Genomic DNA, 21,520 nt, shown 5'->3' with positions numbered 1-21,520 from the left:
TCATTCTTGAAGATAGGAGATGTGTCTGATGGACATAGGCAGATGGGTTTTGTTTCTTAGTCTATTCAGCTAACGTAGGTCTTTTGACTAGAGAGTTGAAACTATTAACATTTAAAGTTATTGTTAAATGGTATGTGATGATCGTTGCCATGTTTTTGGTTTTGTTTTTGTTTGTGTTTCAGCAATTATTGCATCATTTGTTTTCTTTTTATAGTCTCAGCTGTGTTGATTCCTCTCTCCAGTCCAAAACATTGCTTCTGGTATTCTGTGTGTCTAGTTTAGCGTACATGGGTTCTTTCAGCCTGTTTCTCCATGCTTCAACTATGGCAGACTGTTTGGCTGGGTATAAAAGTCTAGGTTGGCAGTAGGTCGAGGGCATTGCCCCAGGCTTTTCTGGATTCTGAAGTTTCCGTTGGGAAATCAGTTGTTATACTTATGGGTTTTCCTATATACGTGACTTGTGGTTTTTCTCTTGATGCTTTCAGTAGCTGCCCTCTCTTCTGTATATGAAGTGCTTTAGCTATAGCATGTCCTGGGAGTTTCTTCTCTAGCCTCGTCTCTTTGGCGTTCTGTGTGCTCCTTGTAACTGTATTGGCTTATCTTTCCTTTTGTTAAGGAATTTTTCTTCTATGATCTTGTTGAAGACCTAGTTTATGCCACTGACCTGGGATTCTTGTGTATTTGTTCCTATAATTCAAAGATCTGGCCTTTTGATGGTGTCTCACGGTTCTTCCATGTTCCTTTTAGATATTCTTATTTTTTGCCTCCTTTGCTTGTGTGATCTGATTCCTCTACCCCATCTTCAGACCTTCTACTTGATCCGTTATACTTACAAGGCTTCCCTCCTGAGCCTTCTAATTAGGCTATTGAGTGTTTCAATTCCATCTTAATTTCAGCTTGAGTTCTCTTCAATATTTATGACTTTTCACTGAATTAATATTTCAGATACTGAATTTTCTCCATTAGTGTTTTCTTGGACATCATTCAGGCATTTATCGTTATCCTCTTTAGGTGGCTGAGCTGTTCTTTGAGTCTTTCTCAAGCTCCTTGAATTCTTTTCTAAAGTTTGTGGTTCTTTTAAATTTGGTGTCCTGGGTTCATTGGAGAATATTTCTGGAGGACTACTGGATTTGAGTGGGGACGTACTCTGTTGACCTTTTATTTTGCTGTATTTTTATAATGTGTCCTGAACATGTGGATTTCTTTCTTTGGTTGTGTGTCTGACGTGAGATTATGGCCGGCCTTTGGTTGAGCTGGCCCAGGAGCTTCATGCCTGAACCAGCGGATGAGCTGCTGGATGGGAGCTGGACCTTCAGGTGTGGAGATGTTGTGGAGGATGATGGGATCAGGGAACCTGAAAGGCACTGCCTGGCACTGCCCATCCAGACGCAGCCTGCAAGTGTGGCGATAGTGCTGGCATGGCTTGGGGTCAGGAACCCGGCAGGCAAAGGCAGTTTGCAAGCTGTGCATCCCATTCTTAACTGCCCCTCCTTTGCAGGGATTTATAGTAGATCCACATATAATTTGTGGATAGGTGATTACCAATTCATCATTAGACTGAGAACTGTCCAGATCTTCAGCTCTGCTAATTATAAGACCGAGAAGAGGAAGTGAAAATTAAGATTCCTGTTCTGGTAGATAGTATTGACTTTCAGATCATAAGTAGGACATTATGTCATTATTTTACCATACTGCCAGTCTCCAGACTGTGATGAGGGCCCTAGAGGCTGCTTTTATGGATCCACAGACCTCCCCTTGCTTTTGTCACATGGCCCAAGTTGGACATATGCTCTGTTGATCTAAGTAAGCAACTAAGAGGAAGAAATAGAGTCTGTCCCAGTGACTCCCTCTGAATCAGTAATAGTAATCTAGCCATATTCAGAATTAAAAATTGATATAATACAAAAATCTTAAACATAAAAATTTTGTTTATAATATAATTTTTACTTGAAGGAAGAAGCTCAAGTGAGTTTTAGAAATAGGATACCTCTTAAGTTGCTTGGTATTCCAGGGCCAGGCAGGGAACAGAGATGAAGCAGACGGCAGAGGAAAGTGTCACACACATATTAGCTTTGGAAAGACTGTAGTGGTGAGGGAAGGTGACCCCATACTCCTGAAGTCCAGGGTTTAGTAAAGAAAGGGAAAGTTCTGCCTGCAGTTTAATGTGGCGGGAAGTTCCCAACTGACATCCTACAGCCTTCCCTTTGCATCCTCCATTAAGGGTCTGTGCCCTCAAACCCAAACAAGACGAGTCCTCCACCTCTTCAGCCCGTCCTTCCCAGCGCCACCCTGGGAGTCCCTGGGAGGTTGCCTGGTTCTAAAACATTCCTTCCTGGCAATCCTCCTGCTCCACCTCATGGAAGCTGTCTCCGCATAGGGACGGGCAGAATTAGCAGATGTTTGCTGTGGGTCACACAGTCTTACCTTTAGCAAAGCTTTTCTCGGTTCTACCATTTTGCTATAGGAAGGGTGGTGCACTAGACAAGATTTTGAGCAGTTGTGCCAAATAGACATGTATTCCTCACCCTACAGTTGTGCAGCTTCCTGAGAGGCGTGCTGTGCTGTGTGCAGTTTCTATGAGTTAGTCTGTCATGCAAGATCGCAGTGCTAAGCATCTATCTCTGTTATCCTGTCATTTTCACTGTCTAATGTGCCACTGGGTGGCTCTACCAAGGTTTTATGAGTCCCCTTTACACGTCTGCATCATCTTAGTGTTTTGCTGTTATTAACAGCATTGCAGGCTGAGGCTGCAACTCACTTTATAGGGTGCCTATCTAGCGATGCTGCAGGCAGTATTTCTTGTCTACTCTGTACGTGGGCACATAGTTCACGCTTACAAACCGAAAAGCTGCTGACCTCAGCACACCCCCAAGAGTTTGTCCCGAGGGCAGTGTGACTGGAAATGAATCAGCCACTTCAGCGCCAGTGTCTGTCCTGCCCTGCAGCTCCTTCCTTGTCCTTATGACGCCTTCTTCTCACCCCCAGATTCCACGGGCATGCTGGGCCGCATCATCTTTGCCTGGTGGAAGGGGTAAGTGTGTCTCTCTTCCCAGTCAGCTGGCTCTGGTAGTACTTCCCAGTGGCACTGGTAATAATACAAACCTTTGCCTGTTGGAGAAAGTTCAATGGAAAAAAGAATCCATGCAAAGTGTTTACCGTTTTGTGTCCCACTTGCATTTTGTAGCATCCCCAATCCCTGTAAGCATTGGGGAGGACCGAACATTTTGGAGATGCGAGTCTGGGAATATAGCTCAGATGCAGAGCACTTGCCCTGCCGTGGCTGAGTCTGCCCAGTCTGTTGCTCAGGGGAATGGAGCCAGAACTAGATAGGGGCTTGGGCTTATTCTGCAGCTGAGCTGGGAAGGGCTGCGAGGCTTTACCAGCTGCTATCACCAAGCTGCAGCAGGGCGTGGCCGATACCTGGGATAGAGGATTTGTGATCTGACAGTGCCAGGGCCACAGCTGTCTGGTTGAAAGAGTATTTCCTTCCCCAGTCCTTTAGACCTCATGGTGATGTAGCGCAGTTCCTTTACAGCCCACAGCATTTTCCTTTGTCCTAAACTGTAACAACCTCTTATCCCCAACAGGAGCAAATTGGACTGTAACGCAAAGCAGTGGAGGTGAGAAGAGATGGGAGAGAGAATGGGGAAATCTGCAGTTATAAAAGTCTCTTGTAAACTGGGTGGTGGTGACATACGTCTTTAATCCCAGCACTCAGGGAGGCAGGGGCAGGTGGATCTCTGTGAGTTGGAGGCCAGCCTGGTCTAAGAGTGAGTTCCAGGACAGCCAGAGATACACAGAGAAATCCTGTCTTGAAAAAACAACAAACAAAAGTCTCTCGTTTATGACCTCTAACCTCTGGTCCTTCCCTAGGCTCTTTGCTGATGTCCTCAATGATATAGCGATGTTCCTGGAGATTATGGCTCCTATGTACCCAGTCTTTTTCACCATGACTGTCAGTATCAGCAACCTAGCCAAGGTACCCACGCCTGGGGCACTTCTATACCGAGAGTACCATCCTTAATGATGCCATGTAGGGCTTACCTGGGCCCTGTATTCAAGGCATATCCAAAAGGGGGTTAAACTGGGGCAGAGAGAAGAAAGCACTTAAGGTTGCAGCTACAGTAAGAAAAGGAGATGGGAGGTGTGGCTTAAAGGAGAAGATCTCTGCCGTGGCACACAGCTGTGACTCTGGCATGCTGGAGCCTGGGCTAGGACAAGTTCTGGGGCAGCCTAGGTTACACGACAAGACCCTGACTCAAAGGGGGAAAAAATATTTGGAGAGGAAAGGGAGTTCCCTCCAGTCAGGGCCCCAGGGTGACAGTGGCAGGCAAGGCTTTTGTTTTTCTCATGGAACAAGATAAGATAGGAAGTATGTACCTAAAGACATGGAGTTTGCTGGAGGGAGGGGTCACCAGAGACCAGCCATTCTCTGATCGGCTTGAGTTATTTATGTACTCATCCACAGAAGGGTCCGTGCTTCTGCAGCACATGTCAGGTCTGACCTTCACGCTTCTCTTTTTTCCACCCAGTGCATTGTGGGTGTGGCTGGCGGGGCCACTCGAGCTGCGCTGACCATGCACCAGGCCCGAAGAAACAACATGGCTGATGTGTCAGCTAAGGACAGCAGCCAGGTGAGCATTAAGCACTGGGGAGACAGTGAGGTGGGGAAGGGGCGAGGACAGGCCACAGTTTGGAAATACAAAAAGAGGCCTGTGAGCGTCCCTGCTGTGACCCAGGGTGTGGGGGGGCCGATCTGACATCACAGTTCAGAGACAAGTTCAAGCTGAGTTCAGCCCCTGCTCCCGGCCTGTGTGGCCAAGAGTGAACCTTTGCTCTCTGTAGGCTGCATCCCCATCCTGGGAGCTGGATGTGCTGAGCACAGTTAGCAAGTTGAGGTGTACTCAGCACGTGAGGTTGCTATGGCCACCAGCTGGAAGCCTCCACTCAGTAGTTTGGAACGTCCTTCTGGCCCAGCACCTCCCCCTGACTGGGAGTCTGGAGCAGAACGGGGCTGGGAGGGACAGCCCTAAGACTGAGCTCTATGCTAAGCGCTGGCTAAGGCTTTCTCATTTAACTCACACCCGCCCTGTAGAGTCAACGCTGTTAGGGTCCCTGCTTCACAGGTGAGGAGGGTAAGGCTGGACAGGTCCCAGAATGTGAAGTGATGTTCTTTGTTTAGTCCCTCTTGTAGTTGTTGGATTGGTTTAGAGCCTATTCTACCCAGTCCTACTAGCCTTATCTTACTTTGATTTGCTCATAATCTTTAACTAGTATTTGTAAAGCATCAATCACAGGTCAGATGTGTCCTCTCCATGGACTCAGCCCAGTCTTCACAGTGTTGCTGTACCTATTGTGACCATTGCACAAATAGGAAACTAAAGCATAGGAAGTCCCAAGTCCATCTAGATACCCTTGGGCAAGCCCCTCTTCCCAGGCAATGGAACTAGATCAAGTAAAATCCAGACCCTTCTCTCCAGCATCTCCCCGCCCCCCCCCACCCCAGTCCTGCCTCAGAGCTTCCTCAGTGAGGGAGAAGGGCCATCACCAGGGCCCCGTAGACCATGTGCTCAGGCATATAGCTGGCCCGGCTTTCTGCTCGTTTCTGGGGAAAGTGAGGTGTCCTTTTCGAGGTTCATAGTCTCACTAATAAAAGAATTTAGAAGCAGACTCAGTGTCTGTGAAGGGGCGTGGGGAAGAAACTACTAAAATGGTCACTTTATTATTTTTATTATTAGGTTTTATTGTAGATAAGAGAGAGGAAATATCCAGAGACATCTGGAAGAATCCATAACAGAAAGAAAGGAAGTAGGCTGGGCATGGCCAGGACTACCTGCGTGAGAGGTGAGAGAGACATCAGGGAAGAAGAGTGGCTAGCAAGAGACAGTAAGGTAGCAAGAGGGGAGACAGTGAGGCACCAAGAGTGGAGAAGGCAGCTGTAAAGAAAGGGGCCAGAGTGCTAGCGTGGGGGCTGTGAAATGTGTAACGGTGCTGTGAGTAGGGGCAGGAGCCTGGAGGTCAGCATGGACCCGATATGAAGTCCACAGGTGCGTGTCAGTGGAGAGCCGTAGTGCGTTCTGCCAGAGGCAAGGGAAATGACTCCTTTTGGGGGACAGAAAACCTGTATCACAAGTTCCTGAGGCGTGATGGCTTTTGTTTTAATACCAGAAGTCCTTCCAGAGTCCAGCTTGTGCTCATTTCTGGACATATGGACTAACACTCAGAGGGAAGCTCAGAAATAATTAAGAGAAATACATAGCAGACGTTAGGTGGAAATCCCAGCAGCCTCAGGAGGAGGGATGGGGAAAAGGCCAAGGCCCTTTAAGTTAGACATGGAACAGAAGTAGCTTATTAAAGGAAGACGCACTCCCAAGGATAGCAGTGGCTAGCAAGCTAAGGAAAGACTCCAGAGAGCGTCCAGCCGTACAGTGGTCTTTATAGCCACCTCCTGTTTGTACTCTGCAGGCTGTGTTTCACATAGGCTCTGTTAGATGATACCAGGATCAGAAAGGGCACAATTGTCAACACAAAAAAACCACAGCTGTCATTTTAAAGGAAATAAGAGATAGTTTATTCTAGAGCCATTTTGAGTAACCATTGCCCAGGAGCACAGAATTAGACTGCTCCAAATTCTGTGTTCAACATGGAAGCAGTTTCGTTATATTTTTCATAGTTTCACAGAAGAAAGAAAGACACAAATCAAGAGAAGTTTAGAATACATCGGTGGGTGCACCAGAGAGGCTTAGCACCTGCTATGAAGTGGGGTGGGTAGTTGGGGTCTTTGTAAGTCACCATAAGACAACAGATATTCATAGGAGGACATAGAATTAGATGTGGCCGACTGCTGTCTGGGAGTCTCCAGAGATACTTATAGCTTTTTTTGGGGGGGGGGAGGGAGGGGTCTATGATTGAAAAGGAACATGAACAGTAATTTTCTTGAGGGTCCAGGCATTTCCCCGCCAGAGGTGCTATAGACATTGAAGTATATGGAAGTTTTCTTTATTCCTATAAGGCTTTAGATCATTTCCCTTGACTTTTACAAATTAAAGCCAACTATAGGAAGACATTAAAGTTTAAGATTTATCTTTTGGCCAGAGGCAGTACTTGTGTTTATCAGTGGTTGGGGTCTGGACTGAGGGTTTCCAGATTCTTGGCTTCTCAGCCCAAGAACTGGAAATAAGCGTCCACAGAAATGTGCACAAGAAGCAAGATAATTTTATTTGGAGCTAAGCTATCATAGAGCTTAAAATGGGATACCCTCTCAAGATTGACAGCTGGTCGTATGAGTGGAAATACTCAGGAACCCTGGGCTACAGCCTGGTGTCTTTTCTACGGGGCCTAAGGAAATGAGGAGCTGGTTAATAACAGGCATAGACTGGGTTGTTCGATATTTTGATTAATAGATTAGGTTACTTAATTATTTCTCTACTGTGTATGCCCTCTTCCCATATGCTTCTAATTTTAGTCATATGCAAACTCAATTATGTAGACATTAGATGCTAAATAGGGAATTCTCCCTAAAAGGTTACTAGAGGACACAGTTTTTCTTACTGCGTATGAACCCCAAACCAGTGCAGGTCAGGTTGGCCTTTCTGTTCTTTATACCTCGATGTGTAGGGAATGTGGTGTTTGGAGGTGTGTGTGTGTGCGCGCGCACATGTACGTACATAGTACATGCAGACAAAGGAGCCCAGCTGCTCAGTGTATTGTAACATGATACAGATGTACATAAACCAAAACCAAGTGGGGGCCCAGAGTCCTAAAGTATCTCTTGTGCTTGCCCACCTGGCAATAAAGTAGAATGTCCCCTGATGCCACTCTGGGTCCGAGACCAATCTCCATGTCTTTAGCTACCCAAGCATCCCTGAGGTTTTGTGCTCCCCTCCCCAGTACACCTCTTCCTCCCTCCATCATTCCAAACCACCGGGTGCAGATCCCCACTGCCAGTGTCTCTGAAGTGTTTCCTGAACTGAGGTTGAACATGGTCTCCTAAAAGATGCTCTAAAAAGTAAACAAAAATGAAGAAAAGCGAAGAACAAGTAGGCTCAAAGCTCTTTGGTTTTAAATCACTGAAAAGATTAAAAGCACAAAGTGGATGTGGTTTTCTGTTTGGGTTTTACCTCTAAAATCATTTCACTTGGAGATAAATGTTTTCCTGTTACAGAGAAGCCGTCTAAGAGGTGAATCAGTAGACATCCAGCGTTACCTTAGCTGCAGAGACCCAAGTTTGCCGAGCAGCATAGTCAGGATACACACGCCACCATATCTCCCACTCAGTTCTAGAGCTCATCTTTCCTGGTGCACTCTTTAGTCCTGAGTCCATTGAAGTAGAACCCAGACATGTAATCTGGGAGGGCCCGACAGGTACCAACATTCCAAGCCGTAAGCAGTAAGATCCTGCAGGGAGGGGCATCGACATTCACTTTATCGTACGATGGTGGTAACACCCCAGAGACAGTATACCCCTTCTTGGTAAAGGACTACCTGGATAGAGACCCGAGGGTGGGGAGTGAAAGGAAGAGAAACCAGGGAGATCGGCATCACATAGAGCAGGGTGCGGGGGAGTTTGGGATCCCCACTCTTGTTAACCTTCAGGCCTTGGAGGGTGATGGGGGACCTAGGTAGATGGAGCTAAGAGTTTCAAAGGACCATCTAAGTATGAATTGATTATAAACAGTACATAAAGTTAAAAAATGCACAATGTCTCCATCACACTGATAAAGTCCATCACATTATATCAAGATTATAATAGCTGGGCAGTAGTGGGCACACCTTCAATCCCAGCACTTGGAAGGCAAAGGCAAGAGGATCTCTGAGTTTGAGGCCAGCCTGGTCTACAGAGAGAGTTCCAGGACAACCAGGATACACATAGAAACCCTGTCCTCCCCAAAACAAAACCAAACCAAACAAAACCAAAAAAGATTATAATAAACATAACCCATTTCTGCCACAAAAATGTAGAGATCTAATTCTAAACCTGTTTACCAATAAGATAGAGGTATTTGACATGGTCTCAGTCTGATTTTGTAGATCTTGTAAAGCAAAAGAGGCATCAGCAGAACTGTAAGGGATATGCAGACAGCTTTTTGTTTATAGGAAGTTGTTAAAAGAGCTGAGCCTGATTTCAAGCCTCAGTACCCTTTTGTGGTGCTTCTGTCTTACCTGGGCCCCACCTGACTGAACCCTTGGGGTCAGGTACACAGTTCATAGCAGCTTCTGTGCCCAGAGCTGCTTCTCTTGGTCGGTGGGTCTGGAGGATACAAAGGGTGAGAGGGACAAAAGGGAAATAGAGAAGATAGGGGTCTGCGGATGGGATGCGGGCAGAGTGGATTGCCAGGTTCTCTGGGGACACTGCGGGTGGGTGAGCCTCCTGGCTGTCTTCTCTTGCCTACATGATTTGGCTGTCACTGTGCCTTCACACATTGATGGAGGAAGGTCATTGGTTAAAAAAATAAAGAAACTGCTTGGCTGGCCCTCATAGGTTAAAACATAGGTGGGAGGAGTAAACAGAACAGAATGCTGGGAGGAAGAGGAAGTGAGCTCAGACTCGACAGCTCTCCTCTGGGGGCAGACGCCTCAGAGAGACACCATGCTCCCCGCTCCCGGGAAGATGCACACTCCCGGGAAGATGCACGCTATGAAGCTCCGACCCAGGATGGATATAGGCTAGAATCTTCCCAGTAAGACTGGTACTACATAGATGATTAGAAATGGGCTAAATTAATATGTGAGAATTAGCCTAGAAGAGGCTAGATAGAAATGGGCCAAGCAGTGTTTAAATGAATACAATTTGTGTGTTGTTATTTCGGGGCACGAGCTAGCCAGGCGGCCGGAGTGCTGGGGACGCAGTCCCGCCGCTTATATTACTACAACACATCCTGCAGCCACATCATCACTCACTTGGAAAGACAGGCCTACTCGGAAGCAGGGCCTGGCTCTGCCATCACAGCCCTCCAGCCCTTACAGGGATGTGGGCACCAAGCCTCAAAGCCTGAGACAGAACAGAAGAGAAAGCCTGGGGACTGAGTGCTTCAAAGGGAACCTTGGACAACAGGGAGCTGAATCTTGAGGGGACTCCCTTGGAATCCTTCCTGGTTACCATATCTTACAGGGGAAGCTAATGTTCCCTGTGAGGGTTCTGAGTCTCATTACTGAAAGAGTTTAGAACCAGACTGAGAAGGAAGCTCAAGGATGATTTTCTTAGAGCTTAGGAGAAAAACAGTGCAAGTTAAGTGAAAAATCCCGGCAGCCTCCAGGGGGGAAGATGGAGAAAAAGCCACAACTTTTAAGTTAGACGTGGAGTAGAAAGAGATTATTTAAAGGGGGTAAAAGTACCAAGGATGGAAGTGGGCTGGCGAGCTGAGGAAAGAGTCCACAAAGAACACGCAGCCCCCCGTCACTGTCAGCTGATGCCCAGAAAAGAAGGGCACGTGGCTCCTCTCACGTGTTTGTCGGGTAGCTTCTTTCGGGTTCCGCATTCACACGCTCACACAGTGTTGTTGCACCTGCGTGGCTGCTGGAACTGATCTTCTCTGCTAACACATGCAGAGGCCTGTCTGCCCCTGAGCTCCTAAGCACCTTCATCCTCATTTACTTCATATGCGGCCTTCATCCCCTCAGTCTACCTCAGTCTACCTCCTTGCCAGGAATGCTGGAAGCAAAAAGAGTTCTTGAGCCTCAGGGGCCCCATCTGCCAAGACTAGCTTTTCCCAGAACCCCAGGCAGCAGATCTCTTTCCCCCTAGGAAGTCTTTATCCGGCTATCAGGGCTCTGGTAACCTTTGTCCACAAGCCAAGGTCAAGGCCTGTTCCTGCTCTCCTGGGCTTTCTTGTTGCCAGTATAAGATACCAAGCAATAAGAGGGTCCACCTCTCCCAACACACTGGAAAACTGGTCGTGCACAGCCAAGAGTGCCCAGTGCAGGGATTCAGGAGACTCTTGGACACAACAGAGATATGTTCCATGGGTGTTCTGAGGGCACTGTGTCTATTGAGCAGAGAAATTCCCAGCATCTTTTATTTTTTTTTATTTTTTTGGTTTTTTGAGACAGGGTTTCTCTGTGGTTTTTGGAGCCTATCCTGGAACTAGCTCTTGTAGACCAGGCTGGTCTCGAACTCACAAAGATCCGCCTGCCTCTGCCTCCTGAGTGCTGGGATTAAAGGCGTGCGCCACCACCGCCCGGCTCCCAGCATCTTTTAAATAGCAGCTCTCTCACCACAATACAAAAACTGTAGTTGGCCCTCCTGTTAAGGTAGGGAGCCCTGGTTGGTTCTGAAGCACTAAGATTATAATAAAAAGCACCCAGGGCCATCCCTTATGCCATGAAGGAAGCCCGCTAATGCTCAGCTCCTCTGCCATTTTCCAGGAGACAGTGGTGAACCTAGCCGGGCTCCTCGTCAGCCTGTTGATGCTTCCTCTGGTATCAGACTGTCCAAGGTAAGCCAGGAGTAAGGCCAGGGCAAAGACGCCCACCTCCACCTCTTCCTGTATATCCTGGCCGCCTTCCTCTCTTGCCCCAGCCTCTGTTTTGGATGTTTCATTCTCCTGACTGCTCTCCACATCTATGCCAACTACCGGGCAGTCCGAGCCCTCGTCCTGGAGACTTTGAATGAGAGCCGGCTCCAGCTGGTCCTAAAGTACTTCCTTCAGAGGGGAGAAGTACTTGAGCCTGCTTCAGCCAATCAGATGGAGCCATTGTGGACAGGTCGGCTAACCCTTTGGTCTCACGCCCCTGCCTCCCGCCCCCCGCCCCCCCCCTGCCTGAGCATTCTGACTACAGCTTCCTACAGGTTTCTGGCCATCCCTGTCTCTGTCTCTGGGTGTTCCGTTACACCACTTGGTCTCCAGGTGAGTGGCCCCGTGGCCCGTTTTCAGTTACATGCTGGTCTTTGGTCAGGTTTTATTGTTTATCGTGTTCTAGGTGTCTTGTCATGTCCAGGCCTAGAGATCCGCCCGAGCACTTGAGGGAAGCAGGGAGTAGAACACAGTAGATATGTTTAGCAATCAACTGTCCTCGAAATGCCCTCGCATAGCCTTAGACAAGCGCAGACCTCAGCCTCGCCTTGTGAGTGGTGCCGAGTGCAGAGATTTATGGCCACCAAGGTAGAGAATAAAGGGCGGATGTCCCTTACCCCATCCCCTCCAAGGCTCCTGAAGCATTGTGGGATAGGGGCAGGAGTGTGTACGAGCTGGAGGGTAGGATGAAGAGCTCTGAAATACATTTTCTACCCTGGGTAGGTTTACCGTTTTGCTATCATAAACACCGTGACCAAAAGCAGCCTCGGAAGAAAAGGGTTTATTTGGCTTATACTTCCAGGTCACAGTCAGTCATCAAGGGAAGTCAGGACAGAACCAAGACAGAACCATGCTGTTTACCAGCTCCCTCGCTGGCTCATGCTCAGCTCCTTGTTTTATGCAGACCTGGCCCGCTTGTGCAAGGATGGTGTCACCCATAGAGGGCTGGTCCTTCCCAAATCAATCATCAGTCAAGGCGGTATCTCACAGACATATCTAAAGGCCAGCCTGGTCAAGGCAGATCATTAGTTGAGGTTCCTTGTCTGCTGACTCCAGGTTGTGTCAAGTTGCCACAAACTAAGCACTGCACAGTACAGCCATGCGGTCATTACTCCCAGCTGAAGTTACCAGCACTAAGCCCACAAAAGCTGGCTCTGCCAGGCAGCCAAGGAAGAGACTGTTAGCTATCAATGTGTTCTGTGAGAGGGGAAGTCAGTCTTTAGTTGTGTCTCCTCTGCTGAGCCCACCAGTCTTCAATCATAGCTCCAAGTCCATGCTCATAAAGAAGGACCCGGCTTAACCTCAGTGGGCACGAAACAAAATAAATAGACAGCAAAACTGAGAGAGGTTTGTGGGGAGAAGGAAGGTGGATGGGAAGGGGGAGGGTTTGAGTGATCGGTGTGTGTGATGTGTTTATGGAAAGCTACGTAATTTCAGCAAAAGCGATGCTTATAGAAGAAGGTGGTGTGTAGGGAGAATGGAGGGGTGGGGTGGGGTGAAGCAGCGAGCAGAAGGGCAATGACAAGCGGACAGTTGCAGCCACCAGTTTGACAAGTGGGTCCCCCTGCCTTGCTTTCCCCCGCCCTAGTACGCTCTTCTCTCCATCAGTGTCTCTGAGCTGAAGCAGCTGGTCGAAGGGCATCGGGAACCCTACCTCCTTCGCTGGAACCAGTCCCACAGTGAGTGCGCTACGCTCTCCAGAGTTCACTTAATTGTCTACTCCACGCCTTCAATCTCTGGACAGTTTGGAGTCCGCCTAGTGTCCTAGAGAGTGCCTAGACTAAAAGTTTGGTACATTCAAATTAATAGCTTCATGCCTAATGAATTCACTATGTGCCTATATAACAGCTATTCTCAAACTGCAGGTCACGGCCCCCTTTTAGGGGTTGAACGACCCTTTCACAGGGGTTGCATATCAGATAGCCTGCATATCAGACATTTACATTACAATTCATAACTGGCAAAATTACAGTTATGAAGTAACAACAAAAATAATTTTATGGTTGGGGCTCACCACAACATTAAGACCTGTATTAAAGGCTTGCAGCATTGGGAGGTTGAGAAGCAGTGATCTATAGCATGAAGCCACAGAAGTTGCCGTAGTACTTGTGGCATTTTCCCAAGGATTGCATGGGGTGATTATGTGTCGGGGTCCAGCCCCAACATAAATTATCTCTCGGACCAGTGTAGAGGCTTGGGAATAAGTGAGACACAGTTCACACAGCAATATCAGGAGGGAGTCCCAGGGTTCATTCACATCCTGAAGATCATCTGCATTTATTCTCCTAACAGCTTTTATATCAAAGGGTAAACTGAGGGGGAAGTTCATTAGCATTCTGTTTCTGGGTAGCGGGACTTAGGGCACGTTAGCAGCTGTGGCTGCTTTGTCACAGAAACTGAATCAACACCTCTTCCCAGGCAGTCTCCACAAAGAGGGAGCAAAAAGACATTAGCAGATCCTGACCCTTTGTTTAGGACGGTGTCAGTTTGTCTGGAAAGGCCAGGTGACCCCCTTCTGTGTGGCCAGGTGCAAACTGGCCTGAAAGTCTGGCCACCATATAATGTAGAAATATGGGCCTGTATAATATGGCCCTACAATTATGTAAATAATAATTTGTACATTGTAACATATTGAAATAAGACTGTGGCCCATTGGACTCTGGAGGTCACATTGTCTCTTACCCTGAGTTCTTTGTTAGGGAAACAAGTCCTTACGATTTCTGATGGTTTGTGGTGTGTGAAGGGAGAAATTACCTCTTGGAGGCTACTGTGGAATTATCCTTGGAAATTGAGCATTTCAGTTTGCTAAAGAAACAACTGGAGCTGGAAGGGGAAGAGTGGGGACCCCACGCCTGGCGGTGACCCCAGGTACTGAGTGAACCAGGGAAGAGTGGGGACCCCATGCTTGGCGGTGACCCCAGGCACCGAGTGAACCAGGGAAGAGTGGGGACCCCATGTCCGGCGGTGACCTCAGGCACTGAGTGAACCAGGGAAGAGTGGGGACCCCACGCCTGGCAGTGACCCCAGGCACCGAGTGACTCAGAAAGGTGAATGGAAGCAACTGGAGAAATAGTTCTTTTCTGATCTTTATTCCTTGGGGCTCTGCAGACCAGGTCCAGGTTGCTCTGAGCCAAGTGGCCGGCCCTGAGGCTATCTTACGGGCTGCCACTCACGGGCTGGTTCTTGGAGCCCTGCAGGAAGATGGACCCCTTCCAAAAGAGCTCGCAGAGCTGAGGGAGCAGGCTCGGGCTGGTAAGAGCTTCGTGGTCTAGGGCTGACGACCACAGGGGTGAGAAGGGATGGGTGTCTGTCTTGACAAGGATATGAGAATTTCCACTTTCACACCCACCAGGTCCTAAGAAAGAAAACTGGGCTCTCGTCAGGGAGACACATCAAGTGTTGGACACGCTGTTCCCAAAGTTCTTGAAAGGTAACCCCAGCTCTGGGCTTCTTCAGCCTTGGGCCCTGCCTGGGAGGTAAAGGACTGCTTTTTCTGTGATCTTCGGTCTCAGTCTGTCCCCTCCCTGCAGGATTGCTGTGTAGAATGGTCTCTAAAGCTCTACCAGTATTGATAGTTGTTCTTAAAGCACTTAGTTCATTCTGCCCGTTTTCCATGTGCTATGACTAAGCTCTAACTACGCAAAGAAAATTTAACCTCATTTTCTGCCATAGATAATTCCAACCAAAGAGCCCAACTAGTGCCAAAGGCTGCACAAGCCTGTGTTTCTTTGCCTATAACCTGTCCCTAGGTTCAGCCCAGAGCCTCCTTCCTGGCCTCACCCTGTGATCTCTTTGTAGGACTGCAGGCTGCTGGCTGGAAGACCGAGAAACACCATCTGGAAGTGGATGAGTGGAGGGCCACATGGCCCCTGTCTCCAGAAAAGAAGGTCTTATGAGCAGCCTGGCTGGAGACCCAGAGCCCAGGATAGGAGCCTGGAGCCCAGGACAGGAGCCTGGAGCAAGGACACTTTGGCCACAGCAGGATATTAGAAGGGCAACTTTATTTTTGCATAGGCAAACTGCTATGGCCAGTTGGCCACTATCTTGTGGAGAGTGACAACCAATCAAATGGACTGGACCCCAGGCAAAGAGGAGGGAACCAGTTTCTTCCTTCCACATTCTTGCCCCTTTTTCTTTTTTGGGATCCATTACAAGGTCCCCACCCTCACTTTCTGTGAGACTCAGGCATGTCCTGGTTGCAGTCATGGTATTGAACAAATTTGACTTTATGCATAAAAGCCCCAGAGGAACACAGCCACGGTCATCATGAGCAGGGCATTGAGGTTGACTACCCGGGCCCAGCCAGGCTCCTCACTGATGTCCTCTAGCTGCCTGGTTGTCGCAGCCACCTCCTCACTAGTGGGTGGAGGACTACCTGACCCACTCCTGCTCATTCCACAGAACCAGAGCAGGCACCGTCGGAGCCGGCTCGGTGCTGGGGCCTGGACGTCTGGAAGAAATGGGGAGGCTACAGTTAGTCTGGAGGGAGCTAGCTCCCCTAGTTAACCCAGGACACTTGCTGGGGCGAGCCTCACCTTCGATCTCCACTGCATGTTCCTGGCACCTGTTCTGCACAGGGGACGGGGTTGGGATTTCTAACTCCTCAGCATCTAGGTCCTCCCGTTCCTCCTTGCTGTGCCGGAGACTGAAAACCAGGCGGTGGAGCTGGGGAGTTAGGGAGAAGGGACAGGTGGGAGCTTTGCTCTCCACCCCAGGTCTACACTGGCCTACCCACATTGTCACTGCCTCCCTAGCCCCGGCCCTGGCCTGCACACTTGTATAGGCTCAGCTCACTCAAGACTCCTCTTTCTGGGATAGCCTTTGCCTTCACTGAACCCCAAGCTCTTCATCTAGGTGTTAAAGTCATTGGCCCTGCCCCCATGTCTCACCCCAAATTTTATGCCTACACCCCGAACTGTAGTTCTTCAGACCGGTCTTAGAGTTCTGATCACAGTGTGTTCCCATTGTCATTTGCTCTGCTTCTCCAGAATGTCACATAAGTAAATGTGCTTGCCCTGAAAATAAAGCTTCATACTGAACTCCCAGCTTCCCCTACCAACACTCAGTATGGAATTTCTCCTTGGGCAGAGTGAAGCAGACTGGCTAAAGGGGTGGCAATGGTTCTTCCATCCCGTACAGGTCATGTTTGTTTGGTCTCCCAGCTCCCCCCGGAGCAGCATTTACGTGCTTCTGTGGGATGGGCGCACTGCACAGGGAGACCACAAGCGTGAGGAGGCCGGAGCAGACGAAGAGGACGATGGCAAAGTAGAGGTAGTGCACCCCGCAGAGGAGCACTGGGCACGCCGAGGGTCTCACGCAGCTGCCCGTGCCGAAGAAGAACTCGGGTATGAACCGTGCCAGGCCCATCAGCAGGCCCCCAATCAGTCCCCAGAAAGCACCCTGCCGGAGAAACAGCATTAGCCTACCCTGGGTACCCAAGCCTCATCCAGAGCCCACACGCACACGCCCTACTCACCTTCTCATTAACACGGGGCACGAAGAGGGCAAGCACAAAGACCGCGGACACTGGGGGCGCCAGGTAGCTGGAGATGGACTGGATGTAGTCGAAGAGCTGCCCACCCTGTGCTGCCTGCACTACAGGTAGCCACGCCACCGACACCACCACAATGAACACCACCCAAAGCCTGCGGTTGAAGGCAGTCAGGTTTTACTGAGGCCCCACCTTCCCCATCAGCCTTCTGGTGTTCCGTGCCCACACCCCAGGCTCATTTGTGGGGCAGGGGTTGGGACCCAGGCCGTACCTCCCAACTATCAGCAGCTCCCCGTCTCCTGCACGAGGCCGCAGGCGGGTGTAGATATCCATAGTAAAGAGCGTGCTGCTGCTGTTAAAGATGGACGCTAGAGAAGACATGAGCGCAGCCAGCATGACGGCCAGCATGAGTCCACGCAGACCTGTGGCCAACAAGAGCTGTCAGGCCAGAGCCATTGGTGTGTTCAAGGTGGTGAAGGATTGGCAAGAGGTGGCCCTCCCAGAGGCAGTCCCTGCAGGCTCAGCCAAAGGAGGCCCACTTCCGGCTCTCACCATTGGGCATGAGCTTCACAACAAGCTGCGGGTAGGCAATGTTAGAGCAGCCCACCTCAGTGCCGCACACCCGCTTACACACCTCGGGTACCACACACGCAACTTCATCTGCAAGAGAAGCCATAGGCAGCTAGGAAAGACTGTGACTGGGAAATGAGGATCCCTGGAGCGTAGCATGGACTGGAGATCCTAGAGATGGTGGTCCTGGTGGGAAGCAGGATGTGATACCAGGTTCCCAAGTCTTAGGACAGTATAAGAGACAGGCACGTGGATCCTTGCACAGGAAGGTAGGTTGCTGAATGGGGCACAGTCCCATTGAGGCTGGTGTGACACAGACATTACCTGGGTAAAGAACGCGGCTGATCATGCCCGGCATGACCATAAGGAACATGGGCATCAGCTTCAGGTAGCCACACAAGATGCATCCGGCTTTGATGTGAGTCAAGTTCTTCCCAGCCAGGCAGCGCTGCACTATGACCTGTGATGGGGTGTTCAACTCTGGGTCATTTGGACCTCACCCCCACAGGCCTTGCCTCTTAACACTAGCCTTCACCCCTACTCAATAGAGTCCCTACAATGTCTCCATCCTCAGATCCTGTCGGTGGATTCTGACTTCTTTTAGGTCCACCCTGGCATGATTCCATCAGCTCAGGCCTGCCTTCAACCTAACTCCAAAGGCTGGTGTCAGGCCCACCTACCAGTCAGCACAGGGCATTTAAAGTTCCATCCCAGGCATGTGCACATACGCCACCCCAAACCCCAGCCTCCCTCACCTGGTCGCTGCACCAATACCAGCCTGAGACTATGGTAAGCCCCAGGAGCAGGGCGGGCCACGGCAGATCTCCTGTCACCGGGTCACGCAGGAGGTGATAGGAATCAGGCCTTGGTTGGTAGCAGGTGCTGGAGATGTTGCCAATAGCCGGATCCTTGGACACGGTCAGTGAAGTCACTGCTCCCAGGTATTTGTCGAAGAGACCCGAGTAGCCGCCTACTTCATGGAAAGCTGTGCAGGCAAGGTTGTCAGGGGATGTTGCCCAAGTGTTATTAAAGCCCTCCTTAGGACCCATATGGCAGAGACAAGCAAGGTTCCAGCCCCTAGGTTAAAAGCATTGTGACAGCACAGATCCATGCCCTGTCCCTGTTAGGTAAACCCCGTACCGTAACCAGTGAGGATGAAGGCCCCAGCAAGAATGACAAAGGTCTGCACGGTGTCTGTGTACATCAGTGCCGCCAGCCCTCCTGCAAGGACCCCCAAGTCAGTGGAAGACAGCACGGCTGCCGGACCCTGGCACCCATGTTTTACAAGTACCCATTCCAGAGAACAAGTTTTATAAAAACGATGCTAGGCTTTGTTCACTAGAACGCCAGGAAGCAGAGTTTTTTAGGCCACCGATGCTTTCTTGGCCAGGAATCCATGTGGTGCAAGATTCCCACAGTACGCTCCTAGGCCCATTTTCTCAGCTGGATGGGGTGGGGGAGATTCCTTTAAGACTCAGCCCTTAGTTGCATCCTATCCTGCAGCAGCCTCCAAGCCACTTTGGCACCATTCCACCCAATTCTGTATGTGACCCGGGAACCTGGGAACTGCACTGCATTTACCCAAAGGTCTTGGAGACTGACCAAGTCAGCTCTTCAGACATCCAAGAAGGGCAGAAGCTTCTAAACCATCTCCAAGCCAGCTCTCTCTCACCACCCCCAAGCTCCCCGCCCCCCATGGCCATCCCGGGGCAGCCAGTCACCTGTCACGGTATAAATCATGGTGATGCCCAAGAGTGCAATGACAGAAGCATAGATGTTCCAGCCCAGGGCCTGCTGGATGAATACCGCCCCGGAAAACATGTCCACCTTCCAAGAGAGAACAAATGCACAGATCAGAAACAAAGGCAGTGACCCAGGTCCACTTCCAGTCGCTGAAACCATCCATCCAATGTGGCCACACCTCTAAAGTCCACTCACTGTTCAAGGACCTAGTCTTCCCGGGCCCTAACCACTGTGCCCACAGCTTTTCAGACCTGCTCTTTCTCGTCCACCCCACCATCCCCCATCCCATGATGCTTTCATTTCTCCTTGGTCCCGCCCCCTCCAGAATTCCCAGAAGACCTCCTTTGGGTGGGTCCGCCCGCCGCGCATGCGCACCGAGATCTTGGTGAAGATGTACAAAAAAAGTGAGAGCACCGACAGGTAGAGGCGAATACGGTGCCCGCCAAAGCGCTTGCGCAGGTACTGAGGCATCGTAATCACGCCAGCCGTCAGGTACACAGGCACGAAGAGCCAGCCGAGTAGCAACACCACAAAGAGCGCCTGTGGGAACAAGTGACAGCCCAACGTGACTGTCTTAGCATCTCAAGCGGGTCTGTACTAACCCTCACACCCAGGACCCAGAAGACACCAACGGAAGAGCCTGGGCCCTGAGCCGGAAGGGAACGGAACCTTGACATCTGCCTGGCACCTTCATTAGAGCCCGTTTTGCGCTTACAGGTCATCACCTCCAACCTCCAAGGAGATCTTCACGGTCCCTCCCTACCTCTCTAGCAAATGAACCTGTGCACACTGGCTCTTCAGACTGACCTCAGCATCTGTGGGGCTCCTCCCCTCCTCCACCCACCCAAGAATTTTATCCTCAAAGGCTCAGTTCAGAGGTCTCCTCCAAGAAGGCTCAAACTCTTATCTCTCCAACCCTCCCAGGTGAGCCCAGTCCCAGGACTTGGTCTCCAGGTTTTTGCCAGACTTCAAGTCTAGAGATGCTCAAAGGCCACAGCGTCAAAGAACATCCGGACAGGTGTTTCTCTCACTGTGAGCTGCCTGCCCCACTTCAGAGTGGAGTATATAGGTCAAGGACCACCAAGGACGGATGCTGGCGTATCCAGGAAGTCAGGAGCAGGACCTACCTGTCTCCCACTGCCTGTAAGCTAGCACATGATCCTTGCTCCCAGCCCAACCTCACCCCACAACTGCGCTATTCCAGCTTGTTCATATCCCCACACCAGGAGCATCCCCAAGGGGTCATCTTTCCAGAGGTTTCCGCTGGAGTGGGTTATTATAGAAAAGAAGCTCTCACATTCCACTCAAATCCAGCCACAGCCAAGCCACTTGCTGCACCAGTCCCTGCCAGGCCCACGAAATGACCGCTGCCAATGTTGCTGGCGAACAGAGAGGCTCCAACCTGGATGGCCAGAAATGAGGGTGAGCTAGGCTGCTCCTCTAGGGTCCCTCCCATCCCATGGCCCAGCCCCTCTCACCGGCCACCACACCATGTTTCGTCCTGCCAGGAAGTAGCCGCCAACTGTGCCTCTGTTGGTTCTGAACATAGACTGGGAAACAGAAGTAGGGGGGGACTGGGGTTGGGGCACGTCTTTGGCCTTCATTAGCTTCCTCAACACATTCCTCAGTCTTGTTCCGGGCTGAAGATTAACCAGTACCAGACTCCCCCGATTGCTTGTCCCCTTACCCCCAACCTCCCCCCAGACTCTCCAAACAACCCAGGTACTAATCCTAGAGCAATCTTAGAGCTGGAGCCTAAATAGGGCTGAATTCAGCCTGACTTACCCGGTGGCTTCAGATATGGGGCCACAGCCATAATGCAGACAGGGAAACAGAGACCTCATTAAGAACGCTTCTCTTAATGAAAACCCACCAATAACGCCCACCCTCTCTGTTTTGTCCACAGTCCAGAACGTATGAAGACAAAGAGTTAAAAGATTTGCTTACCTACTAGACCTAGTTTCTCCCTCAGATATCTCCCTCAAATAGAGCACCCTTCTCCCACCTCTCTCTGAGGTCTCCCTTAATCTTTACCCTCAAGCCCCAGACACAATTCCCTATCGAAACTCCCTCAGCTTCTCACCCACAAGCCAACACCAATGACCAGCAGGAAATACACAGCAATGACCAGGATGTCAGCAGGATTGTCAATTAGGACCCTCTGCTCCCCAAGTTCAGAGCCGTCCTTCATATGTTTCTCCAT

General features: G+C 50.0%; 2 protein-coding genes across 4 annotated transcripts in view; one reads left to right on the top strand and one right to left on the bottom strand.

Annotated features, from left to right (window-relative positions):
* Nucleotides 1-16,552, top strand: part of C8H16orf58 (chromosome 8 C16orf58 homolog) — a 21,401-nt gene extending 4,849 nt beyond the window's left edge. For all 3 annotated transcript variants that reach the window (XM_026781389.1, XM_005351342.3, XM_026781390.1), the window contains exons 4-14: nucleotides 2,986-3,031; nucleotides 3,588-3,620; nucleotides 3,874-3,979; nucleotides 4,533-4,634; nucleotides 11,365-11,435; nucleotides 11,519-11,703; nucleotides 11,789-11,846; nucleotides 13,122-13,192; nucleotides 14,622-14,765; nucleotides 14,866-14,943; nucleotides 15,312-16,552. In XM_026781389.1, coding sequence (XP_026637190.1) covers nucleotides 2,986-3,031; nucleotides 3,588-3,620; nucleotides 3,874-3,979; nucleotides 4,533-4,634; nucleotides 11,365-11,435; nucleotides 11,519-11,703; nucleotides 11,789-11,846; nucleotides 13,122-13,192; nucleotides 14,622-14,765; nucleotides 14,866-14,943; nucleotides 15,312-15,409 — 992 coding nt within the window. In that variant the 3' untranslated portion in view covers nucleotides 15,410-16,552. The remainder of the gene's footprint in view (nucleotides 1-2,985; nucleotides 3,032-3,587; nucleotides 3,621-3,873; nucleotides 3,980-4,532; nucleotides 4,635-11,364; nucleotides 11,436-11,518; nucleotides 11,704-11,788; nucleotides 11,847-13,121; nucleotides 13,193-14,621; nucleotides 14,766-14,865; nucleotides 14,944-15,311) is intronic.
* Slc5a2 (solute carrier family 5 member 2) lies at nucleotides 15,734-21,520 on the bottom strand. Its single transcript, XM_005351343.2, has 14 exons — nucleotides 21,401-21,520; nucleotides 20,796-20,867; nucleotides 20,615-20,719; nucleotides 19,693-19,857; nucleotides 19,296-19,401; nucleotides 18,715-18,795; nucleotides 18,330-18,559; nucleotides 17,899-18,034; nucleotides 17,557-17,664; nucleotides 17,276-17,426; nucleotides 16,990-17,158; nucleotides 16,698-16,913; nucleotides 16,049-16,178; nucleotides 15,734-15,963 (listed from the first exon to the last, which is right to left on the bottom strand). Exons 1-14 carry the CDS (start codon nucleotides 21,518-21,520, stop codon nucleotides 15,740-15,742), a joined length of 2,013 nt encoding a protein of 670 aa, XP_005351400.1. The 3' UTR covers nucleotides 15,734-15,739.

The sequence above is a fragment of the Microtus ochrogaster genome, chromosome 8, assembly GCF_000317375.1.
Source record: "Microtus ochrogaster isolate Prairie Vole_2 chromosome 8, MicOch1.0, whole genome shotgun sequence".
Classification (NCBI taxonomy): Eukaryota; Metazoa; Chordata; class Mammalia; order Rodentia; family Cricetidae; genus Microtus; species Microtus ochrogaster.
This window is presented reverse-complemented; position numbering and strand designations above follow the sequence as displayed.

Bases quoted from the DNA above. Each gene is read 5' to 3' on its own strand.
- Slc5a2 (XM_005351343.2), bottom strand. From the start codon at position 21,520: ATGGAGAAACATATGAAGGACGGCTCTGAACTTGGGGAGCAGAGGGTC. The intron at 18,796-19,295 runs GTGACTGGCTGC...GGGTCCTTGCAG, and splicing joins CATGATTTATACCGTGACAG to GAGGGCTGGCGGCACTGATG. The intron at 18,560-18,714 runs GTACGGGGTTTA...TTGCCTGCACAG, and splicing joins CTTCATCCTCACTGGTTACG to CTTTCCATGAAGTAGGCGGC.